At 40.1% G+C, this 22,119-nt stretch overlaps 2 protein-coding genes across 2 annotated transcripts; one reads left to right on the forward strand and one right to left on the reverse strand.

Annotated features, from left to right (window-relative positions):
- Nucleotides 1–1,576: 1,576 nt before the first annotated feature.
- scpep1 (serine carboxypeptidase 1) lies at nt 1,577–12,505 on the reverse strand. Its single transcript, XM_085352024.1, has 13 exons — nt 12,398–12,505; nt 12,053–12,192; nt 8,791–8,880; nt 8,546–8,701; nt 8,335–8,409; nt 6,323–6,395; nt 6,108–6,145; nt 5,133–5,261; nt 4,346–4,430; nt 4,059–4,172; nt 3,806–3,943; nt 1,903–2,066; nt 1,577–1,793 (listed from the first exon to the last, which is right to left on the reverse strand). The coding sequence occupies exons 1-13, from the start codon at nt 12,456–12,458 to the stop codon at nt 1,731–1,733; spliced, it is 1,326 nt and encodes a 441-aa protein (XP_085208150.1). The 5' UTR covers nt 12,459–12,505; the 3' UTR covers nt 1,577–1,730.
- Nucleotides 12,506–13,814: 1,309 nt separating this feature from the next.
- On the forward strand, nt 13,815–21,053 carry coil (coilin p80). The gene is made up of 7 exons (XM_085352025.1): nt 13,815–14,065; nt 15,038–16,019; nt 16,116–16,205; nt 19,064–19,111; nt 19,247–19,316; nt 19,622–19,710; nt 20,746–21,053. Exons 1-7 carry the CDS (start codon nt 13,815–13,817, stop codon nt 20,791–20,793), a joined length of 1,578 nt encoding a protein of 525 aa, XP_085208151.1. The 3' UTR covers nt 20,794–21,053.
- The last annotated feature ends 1,066 nt before the right edge of the window (nt 21,054–22,119 follow it).

Here is a 22,119-nt window from a genome sequence, read left to right on the forward strand (position 1 = left end):
AAAAGAAGGACTTGACAGGCTCAGAAAAGTCAAAAATAGTGAGATATCTTGCAGAGGGATGCAGCAGTCTCAAAATTGCAAAGCTTCTGAAGCGTGATCATCGAACAATCAAGCGTTTCATTCAAAATAGTCAACAGGGTCGCAAGAAGCGTGTGGAAAAACCAAGGCGCAAAATAACTGCCCATGAACTGAGAAAAGTCAAGCGTGCAGCTGCCAAGATGCCACTTGCCACCAGTTTGGCCATATTTCAGAGCTGCAACATCACTGGAGTGCCCAAAAGCACAAGGTGTGCAATACTCAGAGACATGGCCAAGGTAAGAAAGGCTGAAAGACGACCACCACTGAACAAGACACACAAGCTGAAACGTCAAGACTGGGCCAAGAAATATCTCAAGACTGGTTTTTTTAAGGTTTTATGGACTGATGAAATGAGAGTGAGTCTTGATGGGCCAGATGGATGGGCCCGTGGCTGGATTGGTAAAGGGCAGAGAGCTCCAGTCCGACTCAGACGCCAGCAAGGTGGAGGTGGAGTACTGGTTTGGGCTGGTATCATCAAAGATGAGCTTGTGGGGCCTTTTCGGGTTGAGGATGGAGTCAAGCTCAACTCCCAGTCCTACTGCCAGTTTCTGGAAGACACCTTCTTCAAGCAGTGGTACAGGAAGAAGTCTGCATCCTTCAAGAAAAACATGATTTTCATGCAGGACAATGCTCCATCACACGCGTCCAAGTACTCCACAGCGTGGCTGGCAAGAAAGGGTATAAAAGAAGAAAAACTAATGACATGGCCTCCTTGTTCACCTGATCTGAACCCCATTGAGAACCTGTGGTCCATCATCAAATGTGAGATTTACAAGGAGGGAAAACAGTACACCCTCTGAACAGTGTCTGGGAGGCTGTGGTTGCTGCTGCACGCAATGTTGATGGTGAACAGATCAAAACACTGACAGAATCCATGGATGGCAGGCTTTTGAGTGTCCTTGCAAAGAAAGGTGGCTATATTGGTCGCTGATTTGTTTTTTTGTCTTTGAATGTCAGAAATGTATATTTGTGAATGTGGAGATGTTATATTGGTTTCACTGGTAAAAATAAATCATTGAAATGGGTATATATTTGTTTTTTGTTAAGTTGCCTAATAATTATGCACAGTAATAGTCACCTGCACACACAGATATCCCCCTAAAATAGCTAAAACTAAAAACAAACTAAAAACTACTTCCAAAAACATTCAGCTTTGATATTAATGAGTTTTTTTGGGTTCATTGAGAACATGGTTGTTGTTCAATAATAACATTATTCCTCAAAAATACAACTTGCCTAATAATTCTGCACTCCCTGTACTTAAAGAACTTTCATGAATGCTTACCTAACAGAGTTCAGACTGTTGAAGAATAAACTGTTTTTGCTTTATATGCAGCATTTCCATTTGTTTACACGTTTCAATAAATCACTGCATCCGTTTCCCCATTTCATAAAATGAGGGGTGGCTCAGGACTCTGTACTGTACAACTGTTATTTGACACTCTGTACAACATTTAAATAAAGACAACAAAGTAGCCTTTATGAAACAAATGTGTCTTTATTGCTTTTTATTGGGTTAAAATGTTACACAGTATTGTAATCAACTGCACTTTGGAGTTTGTTTAGCAGGGAGTGAAATTTATATATTTTTTAAAAATAATGTGATCATTATGATTGTCAGTGCACTTCCAGCTCTGATCAGAGAAAGGTGTTCAGGCCTGCTGGGTGATCATCTTCAGCATCTGCAAGGCCATAGGTCCCTGATCTGAAGGAATCTGTGAGGACAGATAAAAAGGATGACATTTTATGTTAAATATTAATATTAATAAAAAGAAATGAGGTTGTGTTTATCTACATTTCATCAACTGACTCATTCTAGCTTACCATGTGACCAGCTTTGAGAATCCAATAAAAGGCAAAGTTCTTAAAAGTCTTGCAGAAAGCTCCAGTAACGCCCGGGGTGGCAGGATCATCGAGGGGAGTCCACTTAAGCTCGTTAAAATTACGAATCCCCTCCCACTTTAGCTGCTTCACCCACAGCTCCTGACCTGTGAGAAGATAAAGATCCAGGTGATTAGACTCAACAGGGACATATACAGGGTGGGCCATTTATATAGATACACCGTAATAAAATGGGACTTGTCTGGTGATATTAAAGTCCTGTTTGTGGCACATTAGTATATGTGAGGGGGCAAACTCCTGAATATGGGTGGTGACCATGGTGGCCATTTAGAAGTTGGCCATCTTGGATACAACTTTTGTTTTTTCCAATAGGAAGAGGGCCATGTGACACATCAAACTTATTGGTAATGTCACAAGAAAAACAATGGTGTGCTTGGTTTCAACATAACTTTATTCTTTCATGAGTTATTTACAAGTTTCTTTGTTCACAGCCATTGACATGTCAGAAAGGTTAGGAGTGGATCGAAATTGTGTTGATATCTGGTGAACGCAGTAACCGGGTCATTGCAGCCGATTTCAATGCAAGACATCCTACGAGACCACCCATCTCCCATGCTACAGTTAGCAAACTGCTTGCTAAGTTTTGTGAAACTGGTTCAGGGTTGGATTTGCCAAAATGTGGACGCAAGAAAACTGTCACTAATGAAGAAACATCAGTGGCTGTCCTAGCTTCATTCAGCAAGAACCCACAGCGTAGCACTCGCTGCATGTCACTGGAGAGTGGCATTAGTCAAACATCCCTTCGGCGGATATTAGCTACTCACAAATGGCACCCTTGCAAACTCCAGCTACTGCAGCATCTCAACGAGGATGACCCAGATCGGCGCACAGAATTTGCAGAATGGGCAAAACAAAAATAGGAACAGGACCCTCAGTTCACACAGAAGATTTTGTTCATTGATGAGGCAAACTTTTATGTGAATGGTGAAGTTAACAAACAAAACCACCGCTATTGGTCTGACACTAACCCACATTGGATGGATCCCTCCAAGACTGTTGGAACAACAAAAGTGATGGTTTGGTGTGGTATATGGGGTACAACGATAGTGGGTCCATTCTTCATCAATGGAAACCTCAAGGCCACTGGATATTTGAAATTACTACATGATGATGTGTTTCCCTCTTTATGCACTGAAGCTGGCACGTTCCCTGAGTTTTTCCAGCAAGATGGTGCACCACCACATTATGGGTGCCAGGTCCGAGCATTCCTAGATGAACAGTTTCCTGGAAAGTGGATTAATCGTCGTGGGCCAGTTGAATGGCCCCTGAGGTCTCCCGATCTGACCCCCTTAGACTTTTATCTTTGGGGTCATCTGAAGGCAATTGTCTATGGTGTGAAGATACGAGATGTGCAGCACCTGAAACTACGGATACTGGATGCCTGTGCTGGCATTTCTCCTGCGGTGTTGCTATCAGTGTGTGAAGAGTGGGAGAAGAGGGTTGCATTGACAATCCAACACAATGGGCAGCACTTTGAACACATTTTATAAGTGGTCAGAAACTTGTAAATAACTCATGAAAGAATAAAGTTACGTTGAAACCAAGCACACCATTGTTTTTCTTGTGACATTACCAATAAGTTTGATGTGTCACATGGCCCTCTTCCTATTGAAAAAACAAAAGTTGTATCCAAGATGGCCGACTTCTAAATGACCACCATGGTCACCACCCATCTTGAGGAGTTTGCCCCCTCACATATACTAATGTGCCACAAACAGGACTTTAATATCACCAACCATTCCCATGTTATTACAGTGTATCCATATAAATGGCCCACGCTGTACTTGGTGCGTCACCCATCTTCGTGATTTACTGAGTAACTAACCCATAGTGTCCACAATGAGATCAAGCTGTCCATTGTAGACTGTGACTTTAACTCCAGCAGTCAGCAGCTGGTCAACTATGTCCACCACTGGCTTCATAAAGTCTCCTGCCATGTTAGTGAAGACCTCATCAGCCTGACCTGAGGTCACAGCAAAAACAGGAGAGGGAACAAGGTTTTATGATGTTTAGTATTTTCAAGCATCTAAAATGAAAGGACAAACAGTTCCTTGATCTTTCACTTCAAGAAATCGTACCTCCCCATGTGACATTGTCAGGAATGATACCCAGCTTCTTCCTTATTGGTCCATTCATCAGCTGACTCAGGGACTGGCTGTGGAGGGGGCGAATGTGACGATGTTTCTGCAGACCTGGTATAAAGTAGGAAGAGCATCAGTAGATAGTCATCGAAGAATTTTTTTTTTTTTTACTTTTTACTTTTACTTTACATTTAGACTTAAGTAGGACAGGTTTATTTTAAAATCACCAAACCCATGTGGTCTAGTTTACTAACTAGATGGAATCATTTAGATCAGAGTCTTACTGATAAAGTCCAGCCCTGCAGAAGAGGTGAGCTTCTCATCTGAACTCTGAGTTAGGATGTTGTAGAAGTTGACTCCATTGGTATTCTTAAGGAAAACCAAAAATAAGACAAAACAATACATAAATATGGCAAAAACTACTTTATTAACATTTTGTTTACACAAAAATATAACATATCTTCAGTGTGTATGCTCCTAGCCAAAGGTGACCATATTAATATATAGTTGTACTAATAGTCAGCTCAGTTAAACAGGTTATGCATGTATAACAGAATAAAAGCTAAAAGCAACAGCGATTCCATACACACACTATCTTATAACACTGTTGAAGAGATCATATCAGTTTCCACTATCAGTCAGATATGTACATCAGAAGTTTATGATGTACATAGGCAAACATGGCTTCTCAGCTTGACAGGCTGAAGCCATTTTTATTGGGACACAGATTTGCCCATGAAAACATTGGCCGATGCAGATTCCAAAGAATGGAGTCAAGCAGAGTTAATTCTGCTTCCAGAGCCATGAACAAACTATGGCCACAAGATGGCAGTAACTTCAAGAACAATGCAAACAGGTGAGAAGTTTTACGACAAGGTTGTTTGAGATGAAAGGAGAGATGCTTTCTCTTTTGTATGTTTAAATTAATGTCTGTTGGTAGATTTTACTAGACAAGCACTGCTTGCCCTGATTGCCCCGATGGAACACCACTTCCATAAAGCAATTTAAGATTAGACAATGCATTAAATATCCAGCAAGCATTTTCTCCAAATTATGTAGTGTTGTACAAACCCGCTCTACGGCAGACTCCGTCATAGACCACAGCTCAGTCGCTTTAAGAAACTGGCCCTGCTCCACGGCTTGCTTCACTGCCTCTGCTGCCTTACTGACATCTGCCAGGCCGTAATCATCCAGGAGGGACTGCAGACAGAATCATATGGAAGCTCAACACAATGGACAAAAAGACTCTGTGTTACATACACTGTATATGAAAGATCATCGTAGCTTCATAATCTCAACAGTGTCATCATTTTTTGTAAATAAGATAAGATAAGATAACCTTTATTAGTCCCACACGTGGGAAATTTGTTTTGTCACAGCAGGAAGTGGACAGTGCAAAAGTTATGAGGCAAAAATTAGAATACAATAAGAATAAATACAGTACACAACTGTACAGAATAGAATAAAATAAAATACTATATACAGTAGAATAAAATAAATATACAATAAGATAAAAATAGAATACAAATACAAATACTATATACAACTGAGTAAAAATACAACGATGACAGAAAGGATTATTGCACTTAGTATTATTGCATATGTATGGATGTGTGTGCTTGATCAGTTAAAGTCTTTATTATGGAGTCTGACAGCAGTGGGGAGGAAAGACCTGCGAAATCTCTCCGTCCCACACCGTGGGTGCCGCAGTCTCCCACTGAAGGAGCTGCTCAGTGCTGTCACAAATGATGACACTGTTGAGATTAGATGCTAATTTCAGGTCATAGTGAATGCAAAATGGAGTTCATTTAGTAAGTTATGATCACTATTAGAGACAGAAAGGAGGATAAACTGATTATGCTAAAGGAAAAAGAACCCAATGATAAGTGGTAGCCAATGAGCTCGCAACGTTTTTCAGTCAGATCCATGTTTCACTCATCTCATCCGGTTTTAAAACCCCAAGATCGCAATGGTGAAAATGCAGGATTGTACCAACTGGTGACATCAAGACAGGTTCATATATGCAGTCTATGGTGTGTTACTTACAGTGGTGTAGAGATATGGTCCCCATGTCATAACAGAGTCTGTGGATGAAACAAAAGTGTATCAACAGAAATTCACTCAGCCTTGCTTGAAGTTTTACATAAAAGAATTCTCAGTTTTTAACGCCAACAGCAAAAACCTGCCATTTGTTCTCATCCTATGGTTAAAATGAAGTCTTTCTTGGCACATGGTGTTGATACTTAATATCTGATACTGACCCAGTGGTGAAATCCATGAGTCTCCAAGTGCCACACCAGAAAAGTTGCATTTGACTGTCCCTTGGGTTATGGCCTATAAAAAGATGAGACACAAATGAATGGTTTTATTTATTTTTTACTAATTTCTACATTGTAGATACATACTGACGACACCAAATATATGAAGCAAGATACATGGAATGATGTAACAAAGAAAAATATTGATAAATAAATATGTTTTATATTTCAGATTCCTCAAAGTAACCACCCCTTTGCTTTGTTGACAGGGCTGCAAACCCTTGGCCTTCTCTCAGTGAGCTTCATGATGTAGTCACCTGAAATGGTTTCACGTCACAGGTGTGCTGTGTCAGGGTTCATTTGTGGAATTTTGTGCCTTCTTATTGGGGTTGAGACTGAGAGACTGTGTTGGACAGAAGTCGTGTTAGTACACAGCTGACAGTCCCATTTGATAACTGCTAGAATTCATATTAGTGCGAGAACCAATCAGCTAAGTAAAGAGAAACAGCCCATCATTACTTTAAGAACTGAAGGTCAGTCAGTCCAGAACATTGCTAACTTTGAATGTGTCCCCAAGTGCAGTCGCAAAACCATCAAGTGCCTTAATGAAACTGGCTCACATGAGGACGCCCCAGGAAAGGAAGACCAAGAGTCACCTCTGCTGCTCAGGATAAATTCATCCGAGTCACCAGCCTCACAAATCTCAAGTTAACAGATTAGAGCTCAGATAAATGTCACACAGAGTTCCAGTAGCAGACACATCTCTACATCAACTGTTCAGAGGACACTGTGTGAATCCGGCCTTTATGGTCAAATAGCTGCTAAGAAACCACGACTAAGAAAAAGCAACAATCAGAAGAGATTTGTTTTGGGCAGAGAAACACAAGGAATGGACATTAGACCAGTGGACATCTGTGCTTTGGTCTGATGAGTCCAAATTGGAGATCTTTGGTTCCACCCACCATTTCTTTGTGCAAAGCAGAAAAGGTGAAAGGAAGTTCCTACTGTGAAGCATGGAGGAGGAGGTGTGATGGTGTGGGGGTGCTTTGCTGGTGACACAGTTGGGGGTTTGTTCAAAATTGAAGGCACACTGAACCAGCATGGCTACCACAGCATCCTGCAGCGGCATGCCATCTCATCAGGTTTGTGTTTCATTGGACCATCATTTATTCTTCAACAACAATGACACCAAACACACCTCCAGGCTGTGTAAGGACTGTTTGATCAAAAAGGAGAGTGATGGAGGCCTGGCCTCCACAGTCACCTGACCTAAACCCAGTGGAGATGGTTTGGGACGAGATGGACCGCAGAGTGAAGGCAAAAGAACCAACAAGTGCTCAGGATCTCTGGGAACTCCTTCAAGACTGTTGAAAAACCATTATAAGTGACGACCTCATGAAGCTCATCCAGAGAATGCAAAGAGTGTGCAAAGCAGTAATCAAAGCGAAGGGTGGATATTTGGAAGAATCTCAAATATAAAACATCCTTTGAGTTGTTTACTATATAATTCCATATGTGTTCATTCATAGTTTTGATGCCTTCAGGGAGAATCTACAATGTAAACAGTCATGAAAATAAAGAAAACCCATTAAATGAGAAGGTGTGTCCAAACTTTTGACTGGTGGTACAAATGGCCATCATCTGATTTCATACAGCATATCTATCAATTTAACATTGCGAATGTCAGCTATATTTATAAAGCACATTTCATGTTACTTAACTCAATCAATGTGCTTTAAACAGAATATAAATCATTAACAGCTCTAAATATCTCTCTCTCATAAAATATAAAAAAATATGTGACCAGCTAAAAAAATAAAACAAACTACAATAAAAGTTATTGCTTAGTTCTCCAGAAGAACAGGCTTTTTTTTCTTTAAACGTCACGTTGTCTCTACTTCCCTTTTCTATCACATGACATCTTTATTACTGGGACTTTCCGATAGCAGGGAGCTCACACTGAACTGAATGCTGTGCAAAGAACAACAGAAAGATCCCAAAATAAGTCACCTCACCTTGCTGAGCTCTAAGGAGATAGCAGCTGCCATCTTCCCTCCATATGACTCAGAGAAAATGTAGAAGGGGATGCTCTGAAAAGAACAGAACAGTACACTTTAGGTCCTTTAATACTAATGTGTTTTGGAGTCACTTTAGACAACGTTTGATGAGCCCATCTTTCTGACAAACAGGCAAAAATAAAAATAAAAAATGCAATAATGGACATACCTGGAACTCAGGCTTTTCTGAGAAGAAGTGTTTGAGCAGCACCAGCATGTCTGAGGCTACAGTGGACACATTGGTAGCATAGGCATCTGGCCTGTCTGTGTAGCTAAAGCCAGTGCCCACAGGGTTATCTACAAATAACAAATTGGCTGCCTGGACCTAAAGGTGACACACACACACACGTCAGCATGCTAATCTATTCATTCATACTTTCTTTGAAGCACTCTTCAGTTACAGTAAATCTTTACCCAGCTTGTTTTTCTGGGCTCTAGATCTCTGTTCAAGGGTCCAATTTCCTCAAAGTTGCCAAAGCCAGTTCCAGATCCTCCTGGGCCACCCTAAAACACACACACACACACACACACACACTTATATTTGCCATTTAACTCAGCACAAGCCACATTCGTATTAAATGAGCCATTAACGTACACGTCTCTATTACTGTTTGTTTGTTTTCGGTGGCAGGGGGTGGGATCAGAAAAATAATGCAATACAAGGTCATAAAGTGGAAAGTTTAAAATTAGACCATAATTGTTCCTCTTTTGTAGTTAGGAATAAAAACAACACTGCCATTACTCACTCTTACCACCTCTCAGTCTGAGCCCCATTCCATTTTTAACCAAAGGCCTGATCATTTGATCAGACGGGGACACAATCTCTGAACATCACAACTTCCTGCAGACATCACTGTACAGGAAGATGGAATGGTAGCATGATGCTGCACATGTTTGAGAATGCAACCATGCATGTGCTCGATTTGTCACAGACCTGATTGTTAAGCGATTAATGATGCTCAGCAAACAGCTTCAGGGGATTTCTTAGCTTCCTGTGGACTTTATTATTTATTCAATCAGTATTTGCATACAACGGGCAAGACAGACAGTTGATATGGGATGAGAATCACTAAATAAGACATAAATACTTGAAGCATTATTAGTCTTGTGGACTTTTGTTCCCCCTCAGAAACATACAGACAAGACTGACCCCCACTTTCCAGTCTTACTCCAACTAATAGTTGAACGCTTGAGTGTCTGGGGATGGATCACTCTCTGTGTCCAGTACAAAAAAAACTTTTGCATGCTTCAACTTGAATGAACTACAAAAATATATGATACCCTACAGACAGTGCAGGTATTGTAGGTGCAGACTGTAGACAGCCTACTGCCTAAATGAAAAATAACTTTTTAAGCTGTCAGCATAAGGTCGTGGGGGAAGTTGCAGGCAAAGTTAGGAATTCAAAGTTTAAATTGCTATATAGGTTATTTATTTATTCGTGTAAAAAGAAAATCTCATTGATTGATTGATTGATTGGTAATTTATTTCAACATGTGAACAATATACAAGTACATTTAGAAAAGAAATGAGAGAAAAAATATATACTATACAAATTACATACAAAAAAACATTCTGATTAATTTACATGTTGAAAGGGAGTGGGAAGAAGTATACACTTATTTAATCCCACCCCTGTCCCATAAATTATCAGTGAATATTTAGTCAGCTTCCTTACTGATATAATTTGTAATAAAAATAGTGAACAGATTTCTGATATACTATATACTATAATATCACATCATGAATTTTTTGTTTGTTTGTTTTTAAATAGAGACATTCACTTAATTTAAATATTTTCCTTTTCTTTATAGATCGAGAAGATCATATTTTTATAACTCTTTTTGAACAGTTTTATGTTTGGACATTGCTTTAATTCCATATTCAGTTTGTTCCATAGTTTCACTCCATGAACAGAAACACAAAAGCCTTTTCTTGTAGTACGTACCTTCATTGTTTTGAAGTTACAAAAACCCCTTAAATTATAACTTCCTTCTTTCAAAAAAAACATACTCTGAATATTACCTGGCAGTTCTTTATTTTTTGCTTTGAATAGAATTTGTGCTGTTTGGAATTTCACTATATCGTCAATTTTCAATATTTCAGACTGCAAAAATAGTGAGTTTGTATGTTCCCTATAACCTGCATTGTGGATGATTCGAATTGCTTTCTTTTGAAGAGTAAAAAGTGAATGTAATGTGGTTTTATAGTTATTGCCCCAGACCTCTGCACAATAGCTTAAGTATGGTGAAACCAGTGAACAGTAGAGAATATGAAGTGATGTTCTGTCGAATACCTGTTTTGCCTTGTTTAGTACTGCAATGCTTCGTGATACTTTGGAATGAATATATCTTACGTGAGCTCTCCAGTTAAGTTTTTCATCTATTATTACCCCCAGAAATTTATTTTCACTGACTCTTTCAATATCAACACCATTTATTTGAATCTTTGCATTTGTATTTAAACTACTATTTCCAAATAACATAAGTTTAGATTTATTCAAATTTAATGATAATTTGTTTTTATCAAGCCAGAACTTCACTTTACTTATTTCATTAGTCATATCCTCCAATAAATTCTGCAGATCATCACCAGAGCAAAAAATGTTTGTATCGTCAGCAAAGAGAACCATTTTTAATACTTTGGACACTTTACAGATGTCGTTAATGTACAAGTTGAAGAATTTTGGACCCAAAACTGACCCTTGGGGTACACCACAAGCAATGTCCATACATAAGGAGCAACCACCATTTATTTTCACAAACTGCTTTCTGTCACTTAAATAACTCCGGACCCAATCTAAAACTACCCCTCTGACACCATAATGTTCCAGTTTTCTTATTAATATATCATGATCTATAGTGTCAAATGCCTTTGTCAAGTCTATGAATAACCCAGCCACATATTGCTTTTTGTCTATGGAATTTGTGATGTATTCTATTGAATCTAATAGTGCCGATGATGTTGATCTGCTTGATCTGAATCCGTACTGACTCTCAGTGAGTAGTTTATGTTTATCTATAAATTTTTCCAGTCTGTTTTTAAACAGTTTTTCAAGAACTTTTGAGAATTGAGGTAGTAAAGAGACAGGCCTGTAGTTTGTGAAATGGTGTTTGTTTCCAGATTTGTATAGAGGTATAACTTTTGCTATTTTCATTCTGTCTGGAAATCGACCAGTTTGAAATGATAAATTACAGATGTATGTAAATGGTTTTATAATAGCCTCAATGACTCTTTTAACCACTATCATATCAATATCATTACAATCCAAAGATTTGTGATTTTTACATTTTTTGACAATTTCAAGAACTTCATTTTCATCAACGGCTGTGAGAAACATAGAATATGGATTTCTGTCAATCAGTGTATCGGGTTTTTCCTGTGCTTTCCCAGGATGAGTGATTGTTCTTGCTAAATTTGGTCCAGCAGTTACAAAGAATTCATTGAGACTATTTGCCACAACATCCATATTGTATTCTTCATGGTCATTACAAATGAAATACTTGGGATAGTTCTTTTGTCATTGACAATTTATTTGGTCTAAACGTAATGGGACTGATACTAAGCGACTAAACACGCGTAAAATGTTCGTAAATGGAACGAATCGGGAGTTTGATTGAAATGCTGACAACACTGGAAGCCCAGTTAAGGTGGAAAACAAAAATCATGAAGTCCTACCTGCAGCCACATGACCAGAGGCAGGTCCTTGTACTGGGCTTGTACACTGTCAGCATAATAGAGCCACCAAAACATGTGGGCCCCGTCTCTCACCTCCACATAGTTCCAGGCTTCTTTGCTCCGCAGAGCAGAGGGGAGCCCTGCGCAGAATTCAATCACATCCACTTTGTTAACTTGGTGTTCGGTTACAGTGTGACAGTGTTACATCGTCATTCTACCAGAAACAATAAACCAGTCTGTGATGAGCGATCAAAACGTTACTTTCGTTTTGAAGTCAAAGTGGGAGGTAAAAAACCCCCCGAGAAGAAGTCTGTAAGAGCCTCGTCCACAGTGCGGATATCTTACCTTTAGACAGCACAACGCTGAGTAAGAAACACAAAGTAAAGTCTACTCGGAAGGAACCCATCGTTAAAGTGTCTAGCTGTAAAGGCTCCGCATAATTTCAACTGCAACGAGAAATCACATGACCAAACCCGTGGTCAGCTGACCGACACGTTTTTTTAAATATTGCGTCACAAAGTAAAGTTGGAATAACCTCAGAGCACTGAAGGGAGTAAAGTGACCTACGGACTCTGAAAAACCTCAATGAACATCAAAAGAAAAGAAGAAAAGACGATGAGTTTGATCTAACATTCATTTCAAATCCCAGACACACTTAATTTATCCCCAAGGGGCAATTAACAATTAAAACAGGCACAGAGAGCACTGCACCTCGTAAGACAGACATAAAGCATCAATATAAATGCGCACAGTTCAGACAAAGTGAGCAGTTCAGTTATAAAAGAAACGGCAAGGAGGCAGGAAAGGCTCAGAGTTTAGGTGCAGAACTGCTGTATTGGGATAAAAGTGACTCTCCTACTGTGTCCTACAGAGACATACACGCTGATAATAGCTAGAACCATTTTAGATTTGACTTGTTTCCCCTCATTTTCAATCCAGTTTTTGTGTACTATGACATACTGCAGCCTTAGGAATGGCCTGTTTACAGCGACCTTTTCATTCAGACCATTTCCGACACGACTTTGGCCAAGAGTAGATGGATCAAGGTCTTAATATATCTCTTTTTTTTATTTTTCCAGGTCTTGCTGGATTTTTCCTATTTCTAGCAGACATGGATTCCAGAAACTGGTCATCTGATGTAGACAGTGCATCTAGGCTTGCCACTTTTTCTTTGGTCCTAATGTTTTTTTTTTTCGTTTTTTAAGGAAAATCTGATAACCATGCTGATATAAGTTGTCTATTATGTGTAGACAGACCAGTGGTTCAACTGTGCATTTTTAATGCTTGAATGAGTCATAAAGTCAGTTTTAAGGACTTTAACAAAAAATCCCAAGAAGAATGAAGATAAGCTTTTATTCAAGTCATTTTTCAGTTCAGTTTGAGCTTAGTTTAAAGTTACGACAAGAGCCTCTGGTGAATATTTGGCTGCGATGGAGCTCTGTAATAGTTCAGTACTTCCTCCACGCCGGCAGAGGTCAATATTGTAAACGAGGGTATTGACAGCGCCAAACACGTGCGCCTCACTTCCGTTGAAAAGTGATAATTTAAAATAAAAGTCTGAGACTACAAACGAATACGTGATAAGTTGATATGATGTGAGTATAGCTGTCATTACAGAGTTATTATTACTATAATAATCTTTTCTTTGAATAGGGAAATGAAATACATTTGAGTTTGCACTCTTATTTTGAAGAGCGGAAGTGTCGTCTTTGAGCTCGCAGAGGGAGTACAGCAGCTGGTGTGTTTTGGTGCTGTAGCCGTCATGGCTGCCCACAGTAACAACTTTATCCGACTGCGCCTGTACTTTGACTACCCGCCGCCGGCTGTCGTCGGTTGCCGCATGTGCTGGCTGCTCGTAGACCTAAACGTGTGTCGCGTGGTGGCCGACCTGGAGAGCGTCATCAGGGAGAAGTTTGAATTCAGCGGCGGGAGCATCCTCAGCCTGTTCATAGAAGACTGCTACCTGCCGCACACGGAGAGCATCTACGTGGTGCGGGACAACGACAGCGTCAGGTGCGCGTGCTTTGTTAGTTGTAACTTTCAAAGCGCTGACAGATCCTGGCATATTTAATACGAGTTATTTAGTTACAACATGTCTCTAAACACTCAGCTCAGTACCATGTGGACGCTGCTTGCTTGCCTAGCTCTGGGTGGTATGAACAAAAACCTGGATCGTGGCACGGTATATCATGATTTTTTAGACACTTTGTCGTCATAAAGGGGAAAAACGTTAATAAAATACAACTAAAAACATCCTTTCAGTGTTATCTATTCTTAGGCTCTGTTTGCAAAAATGAAATACGCGTATTTGGCACAGGGCTATTGAGTGAAGTGTGGATTTGAAACAAACTTCATGTAGACTTAATTTTCCAAAATTTGTGGCACCATTTATTCTCCTGTCACCCCAGAGTCTTGAGTCTGTACTAATCTAATTTGAAGTATGCACCAATGTAACATACTTCAAATGACCAACACACCTCAAGTTTGTTAAGTTTAAGTCTTAACATAAGCGACACAATATTTAAATTCACACGTATTCATTTTGTTAGTTCAAAAGCTACAACAAACCAAATGCTGTATGCTTTACAACAGTCAATTTTTCAGTATTCTGCACTGCCATCTGGGGTTCAGATCTGTGTGGGTTTCCTCTCACAACACAGAGATCTGCATGTTGGACAGACTGCTGATTCTAAATCATGTGTAGGTTTAAATGTGCTTTTGTGGTTGCCTGCTGTTTCTCAGTGTTAGCCCTGTGTCATCAAGAGTGTGTCTTAAGGTTCCAACTTCCCTGTAAGGGTTGGATAACTAGTAACTAAGTAAACAGGTTTGACGTTCATTTCGGTCATCTGTCCGTCCGTGAGAAGCAGGGTACACCCTGGATAGTTTGCCACTGACCTTTTTATTTGTGTCAAGGAAATTTGACATAATAAATCCATTGTATAATGTTCAACTATTCCTTTAAGATGTGTTCTGTTTTTGTGTCAGGGTGAAGGTGGGCTGGATGAATGAGTTGAATGGATACAGCAGTCATCCAGATGCAGCAAGTGAAAGCGGCAGAAAGAGACGGCGAGCCACAGAAGACACTGTGCCAGAAGAAAATGGAGTGAGTGTCGAATGGAAGAAGAAAAAGAGGAAGAAAAATAACGAGGACAGAATGACAGACGGTGCCAACCTAGTGGCAAGTGATGACCAGAATGAGAATGTACAGGGAAACCCCACAGAGAAGAAAGAGAAGAAGAAAAAGAAGCCAAAGGAAAAAGGTGCTCCTGCTTCTCCCAAACCAGCTGATCTCCCGAAGATTCCAGCTGCTGTCAGCCGGCTGAGTAAAAGCACCAAGAAGCTCCAAGCATCAAAACCACAAAAAGCCTCCTCTTCAGATTCCAGTAGTAGCAGCAGTGATGAAGATGTCGTACCCAAAAAAACAACAAAAACACCCACCTCCACTCCTGCTCCCTCCAAGGTCCCATCAAACACAAAACCTGCCCCCAAAAAACCTCCACTGTCATCGTCATCCTCTTCAGAAACAGAGTCTTCTCCTGATGAGGCTGCCAGTGTGAAAATCCAGCCCAGAAACAAACCTTTAAAAACCACGGCTACCAGCTCAGAATCAAGTCAGGCTCCTTCAGCCCCGCAGCCTACAAACGATAATCCAGAACAGACCGCCAGCATAGCCGAGCCACCTCATACAGCAGCAAAGGGTTCCAACTCGGACAGTGAAGACGAGATCCAGCTGGTGATACGAAGGCCGCTGCAGCAGCCCAGAGGTGGCATAGGTATTCAGTCTCCTTGGCAAGGTCGCGGCAGAGGGAAAGCCAGATGTGGCGGTGGTCAGGGAGCAAGTGTTACGGGTGGGGGTAGAGGAGGAGCAAGCAGAGGGAACAGTAGCAGCTTTGGGTCCAGCTATAATGGAGCCACAGAGCCGTCTTACCAGAATGATTCACTGACCAACACGTCAGTGATCCTGCAGGTTTGTCTGCATCTGAAGCCTAAAATTTAAGTGTAATATCTGCTCTCAAGTAAAATGAATTAAAAGGCATTCTTGACTTTCTGTCTCCATTTATAGAAGGAAGCTGTGAGTGTACCCAAGCAGGACTACAACTCCATGCCCCTGTTAGCTGCTCCTCCACAGGTGGGGCAGAGGATTGCCTTTAAGGTGGGTGTTGTAAGCTGCAGTCATCTCCAGGTTAAAAATGAAAGCTATCAGCCCTCATACTGTTGTTCTGAAGGAGTTTTAGGGCTACACTAAGAAAAAAAATACTATTGATGATTTTGAGAATAATGTCATACTTTTATTTTGAAAAAAAAGTCTAAATCTGCTGTACCCTCTGCCTTCTGTAGATGAGGTAGTGAAACAGGCTGATCAGCCCTCTTACAATACAGCATACTCCCTCTTTAATGCACAAGGATGTAGACATCGATGACCTTGCATCTGTCCACTGCAAGCCATTTGAATTTGTACAAATCAGGTCAACTCTTCCAAGTTTGCTTTTCTGTGCCTTGTTTTTTCAACATCCTTATCAGCTGTAGTACACTGTTGTAGCTAATATACTGTAGAACACTCAAAATTAGCTTAACTTTGGGGCGGGGGGACAGTTATCAAAGATTTTCTGTTCAGGTGTAAACTTATGTGAAAAATCAAAATGCTTCACAGACATAAGCCATGAGTTTATCTTACAGTGCAGTATTTTATGTAATGTTTAAATCCAGTGTTCTCTAAGCAAATACACTGTTAGTGAGCCTCTGGGATTTTTTTCTCCTCTGCAACTCTTTATAGAGAAGTCGAAAAAGTGACTGAATAGCAGCAGTTTGCCCTGCCTAGCTAGAGGCTAGCTCGTTAGCTACAGTGGTTCAGAAGCTAACCACTATGGGTAGCAGTCGCTAAGAATTAGGAACCATGTTTTACAAAGATTTTTGTGAACCCATTATTAGCAGCTTTTTATGTTGTTTAAAACTGCATCCACAGTGGAAGCAGTTAGTTTGTTGCCCATGTCTTTGAAGCTGATGGCAGGTCACCTTTGAGTATTTCAGTTGCCTAGGTAACCCACTAATATATTTAAGTAGCTCATAAGTCAATCACCAATTTTCAGCTTTTCTCATAGGTAGTCCTTTAATTGTTCACCTGGAAACAGAGGATTGTTTATCCTGTCCACTTTGGATCACCAGTCAGGGCTCCAGAGTGCGACCAAATTTTTCAGTGGTGCGACTAAAAAAATAATTGGTCGCACCACTGCGACCAACTGTTCGGGTAACAAAAAAAAAAAAAAAAATCTCTGCAACTCTCTGTGTGGTCAACAACAGACACACATTATGCCCCTATTGTGGACTAAACCAATCAGAGATAGTCAGGGGCGGGACCTCTCAAATTGGCCGTGGTCCAGTTGAAAGTGCAGGTGGAAGTGGGAGGTGAGTAGCTTGAATAAAGTGATATTGATTCATTAAATCCTGAATCGACTTTTAAATATAAATGTGTTTTACCAGAAACGCCAGATTCTCAGATTAAAGCTCACAAAACTATTTCTACAACCACCAAACAGCAAATGAGAGCAGGTACACGGATTCCACACAAAGACGTAAACACAGACCTGACCCGACGCATCAGAATCAGCTTTCTCTTTCTCGGCTTTCTCACCCGACGGCCCGTAGACGGATACGTTGTCGGAGCTCAACAATCCTGATGCGTCCGGTCCGCTCTGTGTTTACGTCTTTTTGCGCTGATTCTGAGCTGCAGGTTTTGTCTCTCTCCAACCAAACTTCACCGAGCCAGCAGCAAAAGAAGCAGCAAACTACGCTTCACATTTGATCAATGTCGTCATGAATTCCCTCTGACTTTTGCTGTTTTGCTTCCACCACGATAAAAATCACACTTCATGCACAGCTCTCTCTCTCTCAGTTACTTTCACACAAAGGCATCTGCTGTGATGTTCACAATTCTGATGAAGTCTCACATGTATCAGTACTGATAAATGATCAGAATTATAATATTTCTGACTGTCTGAGGCTAAATTGAATAGAATCAGGACTTTGAGAACCGGAATCGAATGGATTATAGAAATCAGTGATGATACCCAGCCCTAATGAGCAGCCTAGGTCTGACAGAAGTGGATGTAGCTGTGGGTAATAAGAAAAGATGAAAAGAAAGCACTTTAAGCACAAGATTGTTAGTTAATAGTTTAGAAATGAATGTTGTCAGTATGGACTGCAATTTCCCCCCCAAAAAAGTGCACATGTAAAACTGCGGTGTTAAGCGATGCGGTTGAAAAATTTGAGTGCGCCTAACTTTTTAAAGGTGCGCACCGGTGCACCCATGACAAAAAGTTAGTCTAGAGCCCTGCCAGTGGTTATTTTGCCCATAATTGCCTGCAGTTGCTTGTAGCACACACACCTCCCACCTCAGGTCTCAGCACGTCTTTTATCGGGAGCCATGGCTAGATGATGGAGCTCAGGTGTGTGTCAGACTCCCCTGACAGGCACCCTGAACCCGCTGCTCCACCCCTCCCCTGCGGCTGAGCCACAAACCACACCCTGCCGCACTCACATTTTTTCAGCTTATTGAAACCAAAGATTTCGGCCATTTCTGCTTCAATTCTATTTTTAAAGATAATAAAATACATAATTTTAGTATGTAATGCTTAAAGGTCAAAGGTCAGACATCAGTGTGTTGTTATAAAAGCAGGGTAATATTATAATTATGAGGGCATATTGTAATAAAATAAAATAAATACATGGCTGGCTGCTTCATGTCAAATTTCCTTGGGGAAGATACTAAGTTGCTCTCTGATGCATTGTAATAAAAACATAAAGCATCACAGATGTATTACAGCCCTCGCTCTTCGAGGGGAGTTGCGCTGTCAGAGTGCTTTTGTTTCCTCTGTGTTATTGTAGCGCCTCTGCCTTACAGAATAAAGCCCCCTTAAAGCGACTGCTGTTGTGATTTGAAGCTATATAAATAATAATGTGTGAATAAAAAAAGTGAATTGCATTCATTTCCTAATTCTATGTGTTTAAATGCAGCTGCTGGAGCTAACTGAAAACTACACACCAGAGGTATCTGAATACAAGGTGAGGGCAGTCAGTTGTGATGACCTAATCACAACCTTGGAATGATGTTACTAATAAAAGCTTATTTAATAATATCTAATATGGTATAAACTGTCATTCGTACTCTATGACCAACTGTGGTTCTGTTTATATTAGGAGGGAAAGATTGTGAGCTTTGACCCAATCAACAGACAGATTGAACTTGAACTCCTTAATGTCTCTCAAGGTAGGAGATCAGTTCACCGCTGGCATACAATATCATAACTGTGTATAATCATGCCTTTTTAAAAAATAATGTATCATGTAAGTAATTATATCAAAATTTAAAAGACGACTCCTGATGTCTTTGAATTGTCAGCACCTAATTAAACTGGTCATGTCACTGGTAATGATATATAATACGTTACAGCGAAAACCTTTTCATTTTCAGAGAACTGAACACTTTCTCAGAAGAAGTTAAGAGATTTAAGAATTAACCTTCCTAATTTATTTCTGTTTCTAATGATTCCTAACTTGTTGCTTCTTCCAAAGCTTCCGTAGAACCTGGAAAATTTGATCTAGTCTATCAAAATCCAGATGGCTCCGAGAGGGTGGAGTATGCTGTGTCCAGAGGGTCTTGGGTAAGACTTTATGTGCTGTTAATAACCCTCTGAAGCCACAGGTAGTGTAAAAGTAAAGCCAGTGTGGGTGTGCTTTAAATCTGCTGTTTTTTAATGGAGCTGGTCACAAAGTGCACAGCAGATTTATCAGAGCTACTTGAGTCAATCTGCTGCTGCTGAATGTGACACTGATAAGAGCAAAATAAAACCATGAGATAAGAGGCTAAATATATATGTATGGATGCTGAGTAGGGTGATAATTCTGTGGGTGTGACCCTTTATCACCCTTTTTACATTACATACATTAGGTCATGTTACTTTATTATTTAATAAATAAATTATCCCCCCCCCCCCCCCCCCCCCCCCCCCAAAACCCCCAAAAGGTGTGATTGTTTTAGACATTTCTCTTTTTTCATGAGTTAACAGGACCACATATCACTCGTCTTAGCTGCCAGTCAGTTTGAGATTGATTTTAAGGTTTTACTGTTTGTTTTTAAGCCTTTGAATGGGTAAGTGCTGTTTCGGTTTTTGTAAAGCCTTTACACTCCGAATAGATCAAAATCAGAATACTTTATTAATCCCTGTGAAAATTATGTGGTTACAAGTTTTATTTTCGACCCTCTGGATTGAAACGTGGGTCGCTGGTTTCCTGGTCCTCCTCAAGTCCACAATCATTTCCTTGGTCTTTGTCACGTTGAGCTGCAGATGATTCTGCAGCTCCACAGCCCAGTACTCTGTCTCATTGCCCCCACTGATGCATCCAGCTAGCATCCTACAACCATCATCTGAAGATGGCAGGTCTCTGTGCCGTGGCTGAAGTCTGTGGTGTAGAAGGGGAATAGGAAAGCGGAGAGCACAGTCCCTTGTGGTGCTCCAGTGTTGTCAGACTCGGACACAGTGCTTGCCCGCTGGTCTACATCATCGTAGACACGATTGAATTTATTGTCTTGCATTGTTCTGTTCTCTTAGCTGCACAGCTCTTATTTTTAATTGTGCTGTATAAATAAATCTGACTTGACTAGTCCTTAAATTAACATGTTTACTTTCTTCTCATAGGTGACAGAACGGTGGGAGTCTCTGCTGGAGCCAAGACTCATCATTTAAGTTTGAGAGAAATAGTGAATTCATACGCCCACATAGTTCTTTTTTTAATGACCTGGACTTATCTTTTAAAAGCTAAAACATCCAATGGTTTTGATTCTGGTCCATTTAAACTTTCTTATCTGTGCTTCTCTGTTAGCACATTTTTAACAGCTCTGTTTAAACTGGGTTTAGAGATGAAATGGTTTTTATGCTTAAATCAGCTGAAGGGATGAGTAATGATTTTGAGCACTGGGCCACACTGTAATGGTTTTATTTTTTGTACAGAGATGTGACTGTGATAAGTCTTGTATAAACTGTTTTTTCCAATAAAAAAAACTGCATCCTCAGCCACATCCTCAGGGCAAAATTTTAGTGTGTTATCCACAAAATAATATTTTGCATATTCATTATCTGACTGTTTTATTTTGTAACAAAAAGACCTTGCTGAGAATTGATTTTGAAAAAGTGTTTAACCTAAAATGTAATTATGCTGATAATTAACAAAACACACACTTTTCAACTTTAACTGTTGTGATTTTCTTTTTTCCCTCAAATCCAGCACTTAAACGATTATTGTGTTTTCACTGACTGTTGTCATTTTGTTCTCAACAAATTACCTAATGTACGTCAGTGAAGGTTTTCAAGGTGAACATTTCATTCATCTAGATCCAACCGGTGATTTATGTGTTCCTTTAATTTTTTGAGCAGTATTTGTCCGCTTGAAATATTACCGTTTCCAAATAATACATTAATTCTTAAGTTTTCTTATTCAGTTTTCTGGAAGTCAGTCATATACTAAAAATTCTTTTTACGACGTGGTTAGTTCAGAGTTCAGTTATAGTAGCTAACATTTATGTTAATTTGTACTATTTATACTAATTTTATGTTTAAATTAAGTCGACTTTTTTGTTTCCCAATGTTAATTAAATATTCTTATTGCTTAGTTTTCATGTGGTAGGCTAAATAGTCTTACATGGTATGATTGAGTATTTCAATCTTGTGTGTCATATAGTTCTTTTATTATTGGCCAAACTGGGCTTCCATACATTTTATACATTGTCGTCAAAAGCGGGAGGAAAGTGACAGCACACCTGGATTATGAATTAGCAACTGGCCTGTGACGTAATGCCTCGTGACGAACTCGTAAGTCGTCGCGTATTTCCGACACTCCTCGCGCCTCTTGAGCGTGCCGTGCTGCTTGTATAACAGTAGCGGTACCAGTCGGTCCGGCGGAGCTGAAGGCTGGGATGGTGATGGCGACCGTCGGAGTCGGTGTCTTGCAGTCCGTTTGATTGAGGAAAACCAGAATATAAGCTGTGTGTGTGTGTGCAGCGCGAAGCCTGTATA

This window comes from Diplotaxodon limnothrissa, linkage group LG4, assembly GCF_057381915.1.
Source record: "Diplotaxodon limnothrissa isolate DT_005_m linkage group LG4, D_limnothrissa_male_GT1.1, whole genome shotgun sequence".
Taxonomy (NCBI): domain Eukaryota; kingdom Metazoa; phylum Chordata; class Actinopteri; order Cichliformes; family Cichlidae; genus Diplotaxodon; species Diplotaxodon limnothrissa.